General features: G+C 43.6%; 1 protein-coding gene across 1 annotated transcript; it reads right to left on the bottom strand.

Annotated features, from left to right (window-relative positions):
- Positions 1-4,851: 4,851 nt before the first annotated feature.
- On the bottom strand, positions 4,852-14,976 carry LOC115185212 (cell division control protein 42 homolog). The gene is made up of 4 exons (XM_029745726.1): positions 14,931-14,976; positions 14,541-14,650; positions 14,251-14,448; positions 4,852-6,895 (listed from the first exon to the last, which is right to left on the bottom strand). Exons 1-4 carry the CDS (start codon positions 14,974-14,976, stop codon positions 6,806-6,808), a joined length of 444 nt encoding a protein of 147 aa, XP_029601586.1. The 3' UTR covers positions 4,852-6,805.
- Between the last annotated feature and the right edge of the window lie 5 nt (positions 14,977-14,981).

The raw sequence follows: 14,981 nt of genomic DNA, 5'->3' as shown, positions 1-14,981 counted from the left end.
CTCCGCATAGGGGTTTTAAACAGATAGACCAATATTATTTGTAGAAATAGTGAAGAGAATAGGTCCCAAAACCGACCTCTGCAGCACACCTTTCGTAATATTGTGGAAACTAGATTTGATACAGTCAGTAAGCACACATTGGGTCCTGTCCGTTTGTTCTGGAACCAATTGGAAGATGCCTGATCTAGCCTATTTCAGACAACCTTGGAACAAGTAAGAAATGGTCAACCGTATTAAACGCCTTCGACAGGTCAATAAATAATGCAGCACAATGACTTTTATGATCTAAATAACAGAGCATATCATCTAAGACGAGTGTAACCGCGGAAACAGTGCTAGTCCTTTTCCAAAAGAGGCGAGAGGGTTTTCCTTTGCCATTGATTCAACTATTATGCAAAACCACTCAAGAGCAGCAACGGGTTACCCATTGTGTGCGCGTCAGGTATCTCAATGGGGGTCAGTCAGATGCTGTTCTGCTCTCCATGTTAGGATTCACATCTACACTATATGTACAAAAGTATGTGGACACCAAATCAAATTAGTGGATTCGGCCATTTCAGCTTCATGAAATGGGTCTCTATGGCCGAGCAGCCGCACACAAGCCTAAGATCACCATGCGCTTTGCCAAGCATCGGCTGGAGTGGTGTAAAGCTCGCCGCCATTGGACTTTGGAGCAGTGGAAACGTGTTCTCTGGAGCGATGAATCATGCTTCACCATCTGGCAACCCGACGGACGATTGTGGGTTTGGCGGATGACAGGTGCACGCTATCTGCCCCAATGCATAGTGCCAACTGTAAAGTTTGGTGGAGGACGAATAATGGTCAGTTTGGGGAAGGCCCTTTACTGTTTCAGCATGACAATGCCCCCGTGCACAAAGAGAGGTCCATACAGAAATGGTTTGACGAGATCGGTGTAAGAATTTGACTGGCCTAGCTGACCTCAACCCCATCGTACACCTTTGGGATGAATTGGAATGCCAACAGAGCCACGCCTAATCGCCCAACATCACTAATGCTCTTATGGTTGAATGGAAGCAAGTCCCCGCAGCAATGTTCCAACTAGAGGTCGACCGATTAATCGCAATGGCCGATTAATTAGGGCCGATTTCAAGTTTTCATAACAATCGGTAATCGGCCGATTACATTGCACTCCACGAGGAGACAGCGTGGCAGGCTGACTACCTGTTATGCGAGTGCAGCAAGGAGCCAAGGTAAGGTGCTAGCTAGCATTAAACGTATCTTATAAAAAACAATCAATCTTAACATAATCACTAGTTAACTACACATGGTTGATGATATTACTAGTTTATCTAGCTTGTCCTGCTTTGCATATAATCGATGCGGTGCCTGTTAATTTATCATTGAATCACAGCCTACTTCGCCAAACGGGTGATTTAACAATCGCATTTGCACCATAAACATCAACGCCTTTCTTAAAATCAATACACAAGTATATATTTTTAAACCTGCATATTTAGTTAATATTGCCTGCTAACATGAATTTATTTTAACTAGGGAAATTGTGTCACTTCTCTTGCATTCTGTGCAACAGAGTCAGGGTATATGCAGCAGTTTGGGCCGCCTGGCTCGTTGCGAACTGTGTGAAGACCATTTCTTCCTAACAAAGACAGCCAACTTTGCCAAACGGGGGATGATTTAACAATAGCATATTTGCAACAAAAAAAATAATCGTTGCACGAATGTACCTAACCATAAAGATCAATGCCTTTCTTAACTAGTATGGGCTATGTGGGATGCAAGCGTCCCACCCGCGGTACAGCCAGTGAAATAGCAGGGCGGCAAATTCAAAACAACAAACATCTCATAATTCAAATTTCTCAAACACACAAGTATTATACACCATTTTAAAGATAAGATTCTCCTTAATCTAACCACAGTGTCCGATTTCAAAAAGGCTTTACGACGAAAGCAAAACATTAGATTATGTTAGGACATCACCTTGACAAGAAAGACCACACAGCCATTTTCCAAGCAAGGAGAGGCGTCACAAAAACCAGAAATACAGCTAAAATGAATCACTAACCTTTGATGATCTTCATCAGATGACACTCCCAGGACTCAATGTTACAAAATACATGTATGTTTTGTTCGATAAAGTTCATATTTATATCCATAAACCCCATTTACATTGGCGCGTGATGTTCAGAAAATGTATTCCCACCAAAACTTCCAGTGAATGAGCACATCAATTTACAAAAATACTCATCATAAACGTTGATAAACTTTACAACAGTTATTGAAAGAATTATAGATATACTACTCCTTAATGCAACCGCTGTGTCAGATTTTAAAATAGCTTTTCGGCGAAAGCACATTTTTCAATATTCTGAGTACAGAGCTCAGCCATCAAAGCAAGCTATACAGTTACCCGCCAAGTTCTGGAGTCAACTAAACTTAGAATTAGTATTATAAATCTTCCCTTACCTTTGCTGATCTTCGTCGGAATGCACTCCCAGGACTCCCACAAGAAATGTTATTTTTCTTCGAAATACTCCATATTTATGTCCAAATACCTCCGTTTTGTTGTTCAGGTCACTAATCCAAAGGCATAACACGAGAGCGCAGAACCAGAGACAAAGTCAAATAGTTCCATTACCGTTCATAGAAACATGTCAAACGATGTTTACAATCAATCCTTAGGGTCTTTTTAACATAAAGCGTCGATAATATTCCAACCGGACAATAGCATATTCATTACAGAGGAAAAAGAAGGAGAGGCGCGCCAACGTGCCCGCACAGTAAAGAACTCATTGGTCCCAGGCAGTCCACTGATTGACTGAGCTCCTATTCTCTGCCCAGTAACAGTAGACGGTTGAAACAAGTTTCTAAAGGCTGTTGACAGCCAATGGAAGCCTTAGGAAGTGCAAAATGACCCCACAGACACTGTAGTTTGATTAGGGATTAGATAGAACTACAAGTCACTTCCTGGTTGGATTTTTTCTCAGGTTTTTGCCTGCCATATGAGTTCTGTTATACTCACAGACATCATTCTAACAGTTTTAGAAACTTTAGTGTTTTCTATCCAAATCTTCTAATAATATGCATATCCTACGTTCTGAGCCCGAGTAGTAGGCAGTTTAATTTGGGCACGTCATTCATCCGAATTTCCGAATACTGCCCCGTCACTAAAAAGTTAAACGCAATACACAGAAGTATATTTTTTTAAACCTGCATATTTAGTAAAAAGGAATCCAGGTTAGCAGGCAATATTAAACTCTGGAAATTGTGTCACTTCTCTTGCGTTCATTGCACGTAGAGTCAGGGTATTGCAACAGTTTGGGCCGCCTGGCTCGTTGCGAACTAATTTGCCAGAATTTTACGTAAATATGATTTAACATTGAAGGTTGTGCAATGTAACAGGAATATTTAGATTTATGGATTGCCATCGTTAGATAAAATACAGAACGGTTCCGTATTTCACTGAAAGAATAAACGTTTTGTTTTCGAAATGATAGTTTCCAGATTTGACCATATTAATGACCTAAGGCTCGTATTCCTGTGTGTTTTTATGGTATAATTAAGTCTATGATTTGATATTTGATAGAGCAGTCTGACTGAGCGGTGGTAGGCAGCAGCAGGCTCGTAAGCATTCATTCAAACAGCACTTTCGTGCGTTTGCCAGCAGCTCTTCGCTGTGCTTCAAGCATTAAGCTGCATTAAACTGTATGAAATGTATGCATTCACTACTGTAAGTCGCTCTGGATAAGAGCGTCTGGTAAATGACTAAAATGTAAATGAAAATGTTTATGACTTCAAACCTATCAACTCCCGAGATTAGGTTGGTGTAACCCATGTGAAATGGCTAGCTAGTTAGCGGGGTGCGCGCTAATAGCGTTTCAATTCAATGACGTCACTCGCTTTGAGACTTGGAGTAGTTGTTCCCCTTGCTCTGCAAGGGCCGCGACAATTGTAGAGTTGTCGCGGCCCTTTGAGGGTGGCTGTTGTCGATGTGTTCCTGGTTCGAGCCCAGGTAGGAGCGAGGAGAGGGACGGAAGCTATACTGTTACACTAGCAATACTAAAGTGCCTATAAGAACATCCAATAGTCAAAGGTATATGAAATACAAATGGTATAGAGAGAAATAGTCCTATAATTCCTATAATAACTACAACCTAAATCTTCTTACCTGGGAATATTGAAGACTCATGTTAAAAGGAACCACCAGCTTTCATATGTTCTCATGTTCTGAACAAGGAACTTAAACGTTAGCTTTCTTACATGGCACATATTGCACTTTTACTTTCTTCTCCAACACTTTGTTTTTGCATTATTTAAACCAAATTGAACATGTTTCATTATTTATTTGAGTCTAAATTGATTTTATTGATGTATTATTATATTATGTAAAAATAAGTGTTCATTCAGTATTGTTGTAATTGTCATTACAAAATATACATATATACGGTTTTTATGAATGTTTTTATTTATTAATATATGAAGGCAAATTTATTTATTTATATATATATATATATATATATATATATATATATATATATATGTTTTTTTTTTTTGTATTTTTTTTTTTTTTTTTAGATCGGCCAATTAATCGGCATCGCAATTTTTGGTCCTCCAATAATCGGTATCAGCGTTGAAAAATCATAATCGGTCGACCTCTAGTTCCAACATCTAGTGGAAAGCCTTCCCAGAAGAGTGGAGGCTGTTATATCAGCAAAGGGGGACCAACTACATATTAATGCCCATGATTTTGGAATGAGGTGTTCGACAAGCAGGTATCCACATACTTTTGGTCATGTAGTGCATTTGTCCCTTGAGCACCACCTCATAATTCGGTAAACTGCCTGATAAATAAGAACAGCCAAGGAAAAGGAGTAAAGGCAATTAAGGTATAAGTTTAATATTTGTTTCAAAGAATGCATATACAAAGAACAGAGACATAAGACAAAGCATTTGGTTTCGCACCAAATCAACAACAGTTATAATAACAATAACTTGGTCTGGATGTCAACCCAACCTCAGAGCCACCAGTGTCAACCAACCAATCACAATCGAGGTTTGACTGACATTTTCTCTGTCATTGGAGGTGATTGGTGTTTGTAGCTGGTGTGTCAGAGTTCAGCTGAGTTCCGGACCCTAAATGTAAAAGGACAGGAAGTAACCTTTTTCAAATTAAAATAAAAAAATAAAACAGATTTTGGTAAAAACATCTGGAGCCTACATTGACGCATGTGCCAGCTTACATTATTATTAACTCTGTTAACCTATGATCGCAGAGGAGACCAGGGGCTCACCTACAGGCATTACCACAACGTTACCACCATAGAATTACAAGTAATAGAACCAACACAGTCCCTCATACCACAGATTTTTTAGGAGGTACACCTAGCATGGCGGCACAATAGCATTGCAGCATGACAATATGGAACACTGAGAAAGGCACACAATTCTTGTGTCACAGAATTCTGATGCTATAAGCATCAATTCATTAACAATCCAAATGGGACAAAATATGGCCACGGTGTACACACAACAGAACGTTGCTTAGAACAAGTCAGCTTCACTAATAGTTCCATGGTTACCATAACGTTGAGACAATGTTCAGCTAACTCTCCCTTGGTCCCTGGCAACCACTTCTTCTGCTAACACTGTTTAAATTCCCTGCTTCAAAAGGCCAATTCCTGCATCAAGACCCATCGCGACAGGATGCCTTTAGTTCTTCAGTAATGCCAGTCCCTAGTCCACTCTAACCTCTTCCCCTACAGTACAGTTCTGAAAGGATTGGATCAGTTTAAGCTGTATGGCCATAAAGTTTCCCATCTACTTGATTTGGATTTACTACAGAGCCCAGGTGGTAGGGGCTGATTTGAGATTGATCATTAAAATGGCAGACTGTTCTGTCACTTGGAAGGGAGGGGCGACGTTGGCAAAGAACGCAAATTAAAAATGGCTACTTTGCTTCATCAGGTGGTGTTGGAGGTGGAGCAGTGGGATTGGGCGCTTGATGTGCTCGACAAGAGGGGTGGAGCTTAATAATACAGCAGCGTGTCAAGCTGTCACTCAGGCAGCCATTTCATTTGGAGGCGGAGCATAGGTCTATCAGAAGTACAGAGGAACTTTGTGGCTCAGAGCCAAATCAACACAAAGACAGTATAAATGTCATACTTTAAATCAGCCTGCTACCCTATCACCAATGAGCGGTTATGACACCTTGACAGCTTACGTCAACCCTACAACATTCTATGTCACCTGTATGACAGCCTGTGTTATTTACCCACCTGGAAGGTTCAAACCCTTTGGAGAGTAAAAGGGGGCATGTTTTGGCCTTCTCCTTGAGTGCAGGGCTGAATCTCAATAGACTCTAGTTACTGCCTCTCCTTGTCTCCTTCCCTTCCCTCTTCACTGATGTTTAAAGCCAATGCCCTGCAGGCATCCATCATATTCCTTTCGATAACTATTTACTTGGAGACCAGTGTAAAGAAAGGGAAATAAATGAGAGAAATCCACTTGAGCCTACTGAGATGCACCCGTCTCTGTCCTTCATCTGAAGACTCTGACTGTTGGAACTGGAATGGGAGTGTGGCCAGGGTAGTCATGGTTACAAGCTGGGTTAGGTTCTCTTCTGTGCCTTTCTTCCCATTGGTCCGCTGGTTGAACACAGGGATGGATCAACTCATCGCTCCTTATTGCAGAGTCTAATCTGAAACTTTTGTTTGTTTCTATACTTCGCTTCAGAGTACATGGCTGTCAATCAGCCTTAGCAGAGCAAGGGAGGAGGGGATGGGGGGGGGGGGGGGGGTGTACATGTGTGTGTGAGGGTTGGGGTCATTCATAGCAGCACACATTTGCGTTTCTTCTTGGGCTCGGGAGGCTCCAGCGCAGCCAGTATCGCCTCATCAAACACATTCTTTAGGCCTTTCTGTGGATAAAAACACACACACACACACACAGGCTCAATGAAGGGGCAACACACACACACACACAGGCTCAATGAAGGGGCAACACACACACACACACACAGGCTCAATGAAGGGGCAACACACACACACACACAGGCTCAATGAAGGGGCAACACACACACACACACAGGCTCAATGAAGGGGCAACACACACACACACAGGCTCAATGAAGGGGCAACACACACACACAGGCTCAATGAAGGGGCAACACACACACACACACAGGCTCAATGAAGGGGCAACACACACACACACACACACAGGCTCAATGAAGGGGCAACACACACACACACACAGGCTCAATGAAGGGGCAACACACACACACACACACACACACACACAGGCTCAATGAAGGGGCAATACACACACACACAGGCTCAATGAAGGGGCAACACACACACACACACAGGCTCAATGAAGGGGCAACACACACACACACACACACACACACACACACACACACACACACACACACACACACACACACACACAGGCTCAATGAAGGGGGCAACACACACACACACAGGCTCAATGAAGGGGCAACACACACACACACACAGGCTCAATGAAGGGCAACACACACACACACACACACACACACACACACACACACACACACACACACAGGCTCAATGAAGGGGCAACACACACACACACAGGCTCAATGAAGGGGCAACACACACACACAGGCTCAATGAAGGGGCAACACACACACACACACAGGCTCAATGAAGGGGCAACACACACACACACAGGCTCAATGAAGGGGCAACAGACACACACACACAGGCTCAATGAAGGGGCAACACACACACACACAGGCTCAATGAAGGGGCAACACACACACACACACACACAGGCTCAATGAAGGGGCAACACACACACACACACAGGCTCAATGAAGGGGCAACACACACACACACACAGGCTCAATGAAGGGGCAACACACACACACACACACACACAGGCTCAATGAAGGGGCAACACACACACACACACACAGGCTCAATGAAGGGGCAACACACACACACACACACAGGCTCAATGAAGGGGCAACACACACACACACACAGGCTCAATGAAGGGGCAACACACACACACACACACACACACACACACACACACAGGCTCAATGAAGGGGCAACACACACACACACAGGCTCAATGAAGGGGCAACACACACACACAGGCTCAATGAAGGGGCAACACACACACACACACAGGCTCAATGAAGGGGCAACACACACACACACAGGCTCAATGAAGGGGCAACACACACACACAGGCTCAATGAAGGGGCAACAGACACACACACACAGGCTCAATGAAGGGGCAACACACACACACACAGGCTCAATGAAGGGGCAACACACACACACACACACACACACAGGCTCAATGAAGGGGCAACACACACACAGGCTCAATGAAGGGGCAACACACACACACACACACAGGCTCAATGAAGGGCATTCAACTTAATACAACACAAAGGGGCCAAACGATCAAGTGCAAACTAAAACATCATTAGACATAAAAGGAAATAACTCAGGATACTTCATCCTCATAGCGGGCTGGAAATGAACAAAGACAGCTGGGGATATTATCAACCAAGGAAAATAGTAATACTACCTGCATTGATTCATGTCAAAGTGAAGTCGGATCGGGCAGTGAGCGTTCAAAACAAAGGCCGGGCAAACAAGAAAGTGGAGGTACGAGAGGACATGGGCTCAGAGACACACACACACACACACACACACACACACACACACACACACACACACACACACAGGGCCCAAGGGAATTCAAGTATAAACAACCATACCAAAGTCAGACCACTAAAATCAAAAGGTGTTGAGAAACACATACAGGTTTACCCTGATCACTAAAGCCCCTACTGTTAGCCAGAACTTCCCATGGCGTCTGCAGATCAACGTGTAATTAGTCAGAGCAGCTCGTTTCTGCCTTATTGTTGTTAGAGCAGCTTAGGATTGGAAGGAATGCCTTGGGCCATATCATGTGAGAGTCCCAATACAGTTTTATGAGCAGAGCAGGATCCCCATGTTTCCCTCTGTTCAGGGAAACTCTAGAAACCCTATAGAAAACCTATGGCAAGACTCATATTTGACCCAGAGTTTAGGCTCTATATCATACTGGTCTAGGAGGCTGTGCGGCCAGACGACCGAGCACTAGTGAGCTGCTATCCAGCTGTCCCCGTAGACAGAGGAAGGAAAGGAGAGGCAGAGGAAAAGGATTTAGTAGTCCTTTATTCATTCATTTCACAAATAATTCCACACAATTATATTAGCTTTTTAATCTTTTTAAACTCCCAAGACGGCTGGATATGAGCTGCAGCAATGGAACATTACAGAGTAGAACAGAAAGAGAGTTTGGACCCCGTGATGCTGCTCCTGGGTTCCAGCTCTAATTCATTCAAGTTCAACGGTCTGTCATCAGTCCACACTGCCCAAAAGGTGCCAACATGGCTTCCGTGACATCATCTAATAGCACTGGTGTGCTTTTCAGTTGAAACCAGGATGGCCAAACTCTCCATCTGTGGCTCTGGCACTTGACAGCCCTAAATGTCACCACGGTCACACCTCAGTCTTGTCATACACCAGCAGTAGTACAAAAAATACATCAACATTAGGAATCATGGCGGCTCGTAGAATTGGTGCTTAAATCACAATGCTGTGGAGTAAATCAGACACTCCCTTAACTCTCCAAACAATACCATAACAGGAGGACAAACACTAACCAAACAAGAAGACATGGGCCGTGTCTCAAATCACATCCTAATTCCCACAAAGTACACTACTTGGTCCACTATGGGTTATAGGGTGTCATTTGAGATTTGCCCTGAGAGGATAAGTGATGTGATTAACCAAACCCAATGTCAGAATTGTTAAATGTGAGAAAACCCAAGAGCAACAGACAGTCCTTCAGGCACAGTAAGGCCATGAGGACAACAAACAGAAAGGGGAGGGAAGGAAGAGTCATGGCACACTCAGTATTAAGTAACACTGTGGTAAAGGGGAGGTGGTTGGGTTTAAACTAAAAGGAAGCAGCAGACAAGGAGACATTAGAATATACAGCACTTCCTCTTTGTTTGCGTCTCTGGTGGCTCTAGGGCGGCTAGGATAGCTTCATCAAATACATTCTTCAGCCCTCGCTATAACGACAAAGGGGAGGGGAGAAAACCACAACAGTTAGCACAGCAAACAGAGAGAAAAAGGTTGAGATGAGCAGAGAGAAGAAAATAGGAACGAGGGAGTGGAAAAGGGAGAAAGAGAGAAGGGGAAGTAGAGAGGCAAGAACAGATTGAGGGGAAATACAGAGGGAGAGGGTAGAGAGAGACTGCAACATTGTGTAGAAAATCTAAGAACAGATTGAGGGGAAATACAGAGGGAGAGGGTAGAGAGAGACTGCAACATTGTGTAGAAAATCTAAGAACAGAGCACAAGGAGACTAAAGAGGACTGGAAGATGGCTAATGTTTTACAGTAGATCTACAGTTGGTAGAGGAGATGAGGAAGCCTCTAGACTATGGAGATGCTGCCCTGCGAGATCGGAGATGAAGCGTTTGAGATAGAAGTTTCCCTGACCCACAGATCTAGGATGAAATGACCCTTCACCCCTGTGCCAACCTTCACTACCAGGAGCAAAGAACATCTGACCCTTCACCCCTGTCCCAACCTTCACTATCAGGAGCAAAGAACATCTGGCCCAGGACGGGTGGTTAGGCACAACATCTGACTGGCAGGCAGAACAGTCACACAGGAAACAGGATATTGCATCAGCAGCTCTTACGGCAGGGGAAGCTGGTCTAGAGAGAGGAAGGACGGGGGCAGGACGCCAGGGCAGCGCAGGAGAGGAAGAGACAAGATGGGGTTGGGAAGGGAGACCTAAACTTGGCCACAGTTTAGATCCACTAGGGCCCATTGTTTCCGTTACAGTAAAGTAACACCGTAGGGCACAAGATGGCCGTATGAGAGGGAGGTGATCGCTGTACTCCTTCAGTTCTCCCATCTCTTATGACTGTGGTCGGCAACAGGCCAGATTTTAGTTTTTGGTCAAAATTGACCGTAAAATCACCAGGAATTCAGCTAAAAAAGTATGTAATTCTGTTCCCAAGTATTCCCACGAATTAAAAAGAGATGTGATCGTGTCTCAATGTAATGAAGGTATGACAGGTATGTTTGGCTTAGTTGTGGTCAATTTGCAGTTCACAAATTATAATTATATTTCAACCCCCAACCATCCGCTCCGACATGTTGCCTACCGCTGTTATGAGCTCAACAGAATGATAACAAGGACTATATTTCTCCATCTAAATGGCAGCCTGTTAATATACAATGTTTTACTGCCAAGAGTTGGAAGTTGGTTGTTTGTGCAGCTCAAGAAGACCACTGCAACAGGCTGATGGAAAATTGGGTGTTTTAATCGATGTCGACAACCAACTTCAGACAAAAAGAGATGTCTGAAAGTAAAAATATTGCACCTTACTGAATGTGTCCAACTGATAAGACTGCTGACAGCAGCTGCACTACTTAGAACAAGACCAGGCCATATGTGTGGATCTACAGAGTAAGAGCACCTATTAAGCCAACCAGAACCTTTTGTTGAGACATTTAACATATACTGCCCTCATTTTTGTAAGATAAGTTTATATAAAATTAAAGATTAACCTCGTGAAATTTTATGACTTTACTTTTTAAAAAAAAGTTATATAAGACAAACATATTTGATCAAATCAGTCAAAATTCCAGACTGGGCTTAATGGTTTCCGAGTGTATCCTTTAAACCCACGAGTGTTCCAAATGAGCCCACCTCTTAAATGATCCAATTCATTTCCAGTCGTTCAAATACCACGGCTGCCAGCAGGTAGCCTAGTGGTTAGAGCGTTGGACTAGTAACCGAAAGGTCGCAAGTTCAAATCTCCGAGCTGACAGGGTACAAATCTGTGGTTCTGCCCCTGAACAAGGCAGTTAACCCACTGTTCCTAGGCCGTCATTGTAAATAAGAATTTGTTCTTAACTGACTTGCCTAGATAAATAAAGGTATATAAAATAAAACTAATCTGAAATCAGGGCTCCAAACACCCAGTTTACAAATCAAATGAGATTTTAACAACTTTAGGCAAGATCAGTATAAACAGATCATTTCTACTCAATGTGGCTTTGGGGTTTTGTTCTTGGGCTTGATTAAACTAATCAGACTTCAAGCAAGACATGATTAGTTGAATCAGGTGTGTTATGGCCTGGTTAGAACACAACCCTGCACCCACACTGGTCCTCTGTGGATAGGAAGCCATGGTCTGGTTAGAACACAACCCTGCACCCACACTGGTCCTCTGTGGATAAGAAGCCATGGTCTGGTTAGAACACAACCCTGCACCCACACTGGTCCTCTGTGGATAGGAAGCCCTGGTCTGGTTAGAACACAACCCTGCACCCACACTGGTCCTCTGTGGATAGGAAGCCATGGTCTGGTTAGAACACAACGCTGCACCCACACTGGTCCTCCGTGGATAAGAAGCCATGCAACAATCATTGAATTATCTGAACGCTGATTCACATTTGCTGTTATTGTTGTTAATTAGTTCAACTTGTCTTCCTAAAGCCTGTCTGAAACAGTTTCAAATCTCCCTCTACTGCGCATTAAAAAGGTACAGGTGGTGGACCAAAAAAAACAGTCAGGTGGATGAATGAAAGACAATATGACAATGCCCCCACCCAAACGTGCATGTGTAGACCTCCAATACTCATCTTCTTGTCCCTCATTTGTCCACCACTTGGAGGTATTCTAGCCCTGATATCCCGCAAAAGTCTTGGACTACAGAGGTTTCTAAATCTGAACAAAAAAAACATTTATGCGCATTGAATATTAGAGAAACACACTACCCAATGTTTCAATGCATACCGGGCTTAATTGGCCCATACCGGGCTTAATTGGCCCATACCGGGCTTAATTGGCCCATACCGGGCTTAATTGGCCCATACCGGGCTTAATTGGCCCATACCGGGCTTAATTGGCCCATACCGGGCTTAATTGGCCCATACCGGGCTTAATTGGCCCATACCGGCTTAATTGGCCCATACCGGGCTTAATTGGCCCATACTGGGCTTAATTGGCGCATACTGGGCTTAATTGGCGCAGTGATTTATGGTGAAAAAGACAATAGCAAAGTCTACTCATAAAATATTTGGAAACCAATGGTTTGGGGTATAAATATACACTATAGTTTACAATATTATGCAAAGTTAGTATTGATCATATTTAACAATATTGCTTTATAGTCATTTACATTCTGTATAGAAGGGGTTCTTTTTGTGCTCCTGTAACCTTTAAGCACATCTGAGAAATGCTGTTTTTGTAAATTTCACATTTATGTATAACAATGCAGGGCTAATTTAACCGTAAAATAAGACAAAACGCATTTAAAGATGTAAGCTGTGAATGCCTGAAATCTATTACCTTGCTGTAGTTGAAGTTGCTACTGTTTAACTGACATACAGGCACGACCGCTAGCAATTAAAAGCCATATTTTCAAATGGTAAGAAATAGTCATGAAATATACTATCATTTCAATACATAAGCACATTCATCTCCTAAATTTATATATGAAGTACGGTCACTTATTGGAGAAGCTATTAACCATTTCTGAAAAACAATGTACTTATCTGACAGGAGCCTAAAAAACACTTTGCAGCTTTGAAACTGGCCACTAGTGGGAACTCAACAGGCAGATGTATAATAAAACTGATTGGCTAACAATAAAAGTTTATCGATATAAACAGATGAATTAGTTGAAACAAACATTTTATTTCAATCCACAGATGGAGGTGGGCTTAATAGGTACTTACTCTACTGACACAAATACAATATGCATATTGACATATAGAAGTACACTGCTACTGTAGTGATTCACGGGGAACAGCCAGACTGGGCACCAGACACGTTGTGGCTTCAGGGACTAGTACCTCCTGTCATAAAGGTCCCGATACAACAACACAGATCACAACACGCAGCCAGTCCGTGGCCCAAAACTCTGCATCTACCCTTCTCCATCCACTTTCTTGTTTCTTTGAGCCGTGACATATGTAGCATTGAAACAAAACTTCAGCTGACCAGAGACAAGAGAGAAAACTGAGCTGCAAGTGTCCTGTGTGATTTCAGGATTGTGAAGATGTGTGGGAGTGACTCAGGCTGATGTTCTAACGTGTTTGTGGAAGGGACTTGCATGTGCTAGGCTGGGGGCGTGTAGCACGGGTCTCTTCGCTCATACGTGGGGATTGCGTGTGTGTGGTCTTACCTGCGTGAGGGCTGAGCACTCCACATATTTGACGGCCTTGAGGTCTTTGGCCAGTTTCTCTGCCGTCTCAAGAGTGATGGGCTTCTGCTTGTTCTTGGCCAGCTTCTCTATGGTGGACGGGTCGTCTCGCAGATCAATCTGAGTCCCCACCAACAGGAACGGGGTCTTTGGACAGTGGTGGGTGATCTCTGGAACCCACTGGAACACACGGGTTAGAGAGTGGGTGAGTGACACGGGGAGGAGAGACCGGAAGAGGCAGCAGCAGAAGATGGGAGGAAGAAAAGGCCAACCTTTTCTTTGACATTTTCGAAGGAGGAGGGGGATACGACGGAGAAACAGACGAGGAAGACATCTGTCTGGGGATAACTCAGAGGTCGTAACCTGTCGTAGTCCTCCTGACCTGGGGGGAGAGAGAGAACACACAACGTTAGCCTACACACACACACACACACACACCTGGAACACATGGGTTACAACCTTTGTTAGGTACACTCTAAACATGCACTTCCATGTATACACCGACACACACTAAGGGACATCAGCATTCAGGCCATCCAGAGAAGGTAGGGTGTGTCTTTAATCAGACTGAGGCAGAGCCAGGACACACCCTAGTCTAAAACAGCAAGGACACACATTTTAAATAGTTTATTTGAATCCACAATTCACAGTGGAGACTGTACCTGCAGTGTCAAACAAGCCCAGGGTGTAAGGCTCCCCTCCTATCATTACAG

This window comes from Salmo trutta, unplaced genomic scaffold (assembly GCF_901001165.1).
Source record: "Salmo trutta unplaced genomic scaffold, fSalTru1.1, whole genome shotgun sequence".
NCBI lineage: Eukaryota > Metazoa > Chordata > Actinopteri > Salmoniformes > Salmonidae > Salmo > Salmo trutta.
Note: the sequence above shows the minus strand (reverse complement) of the source record. Positions and strands in the feature narration are given on the sequence as shown.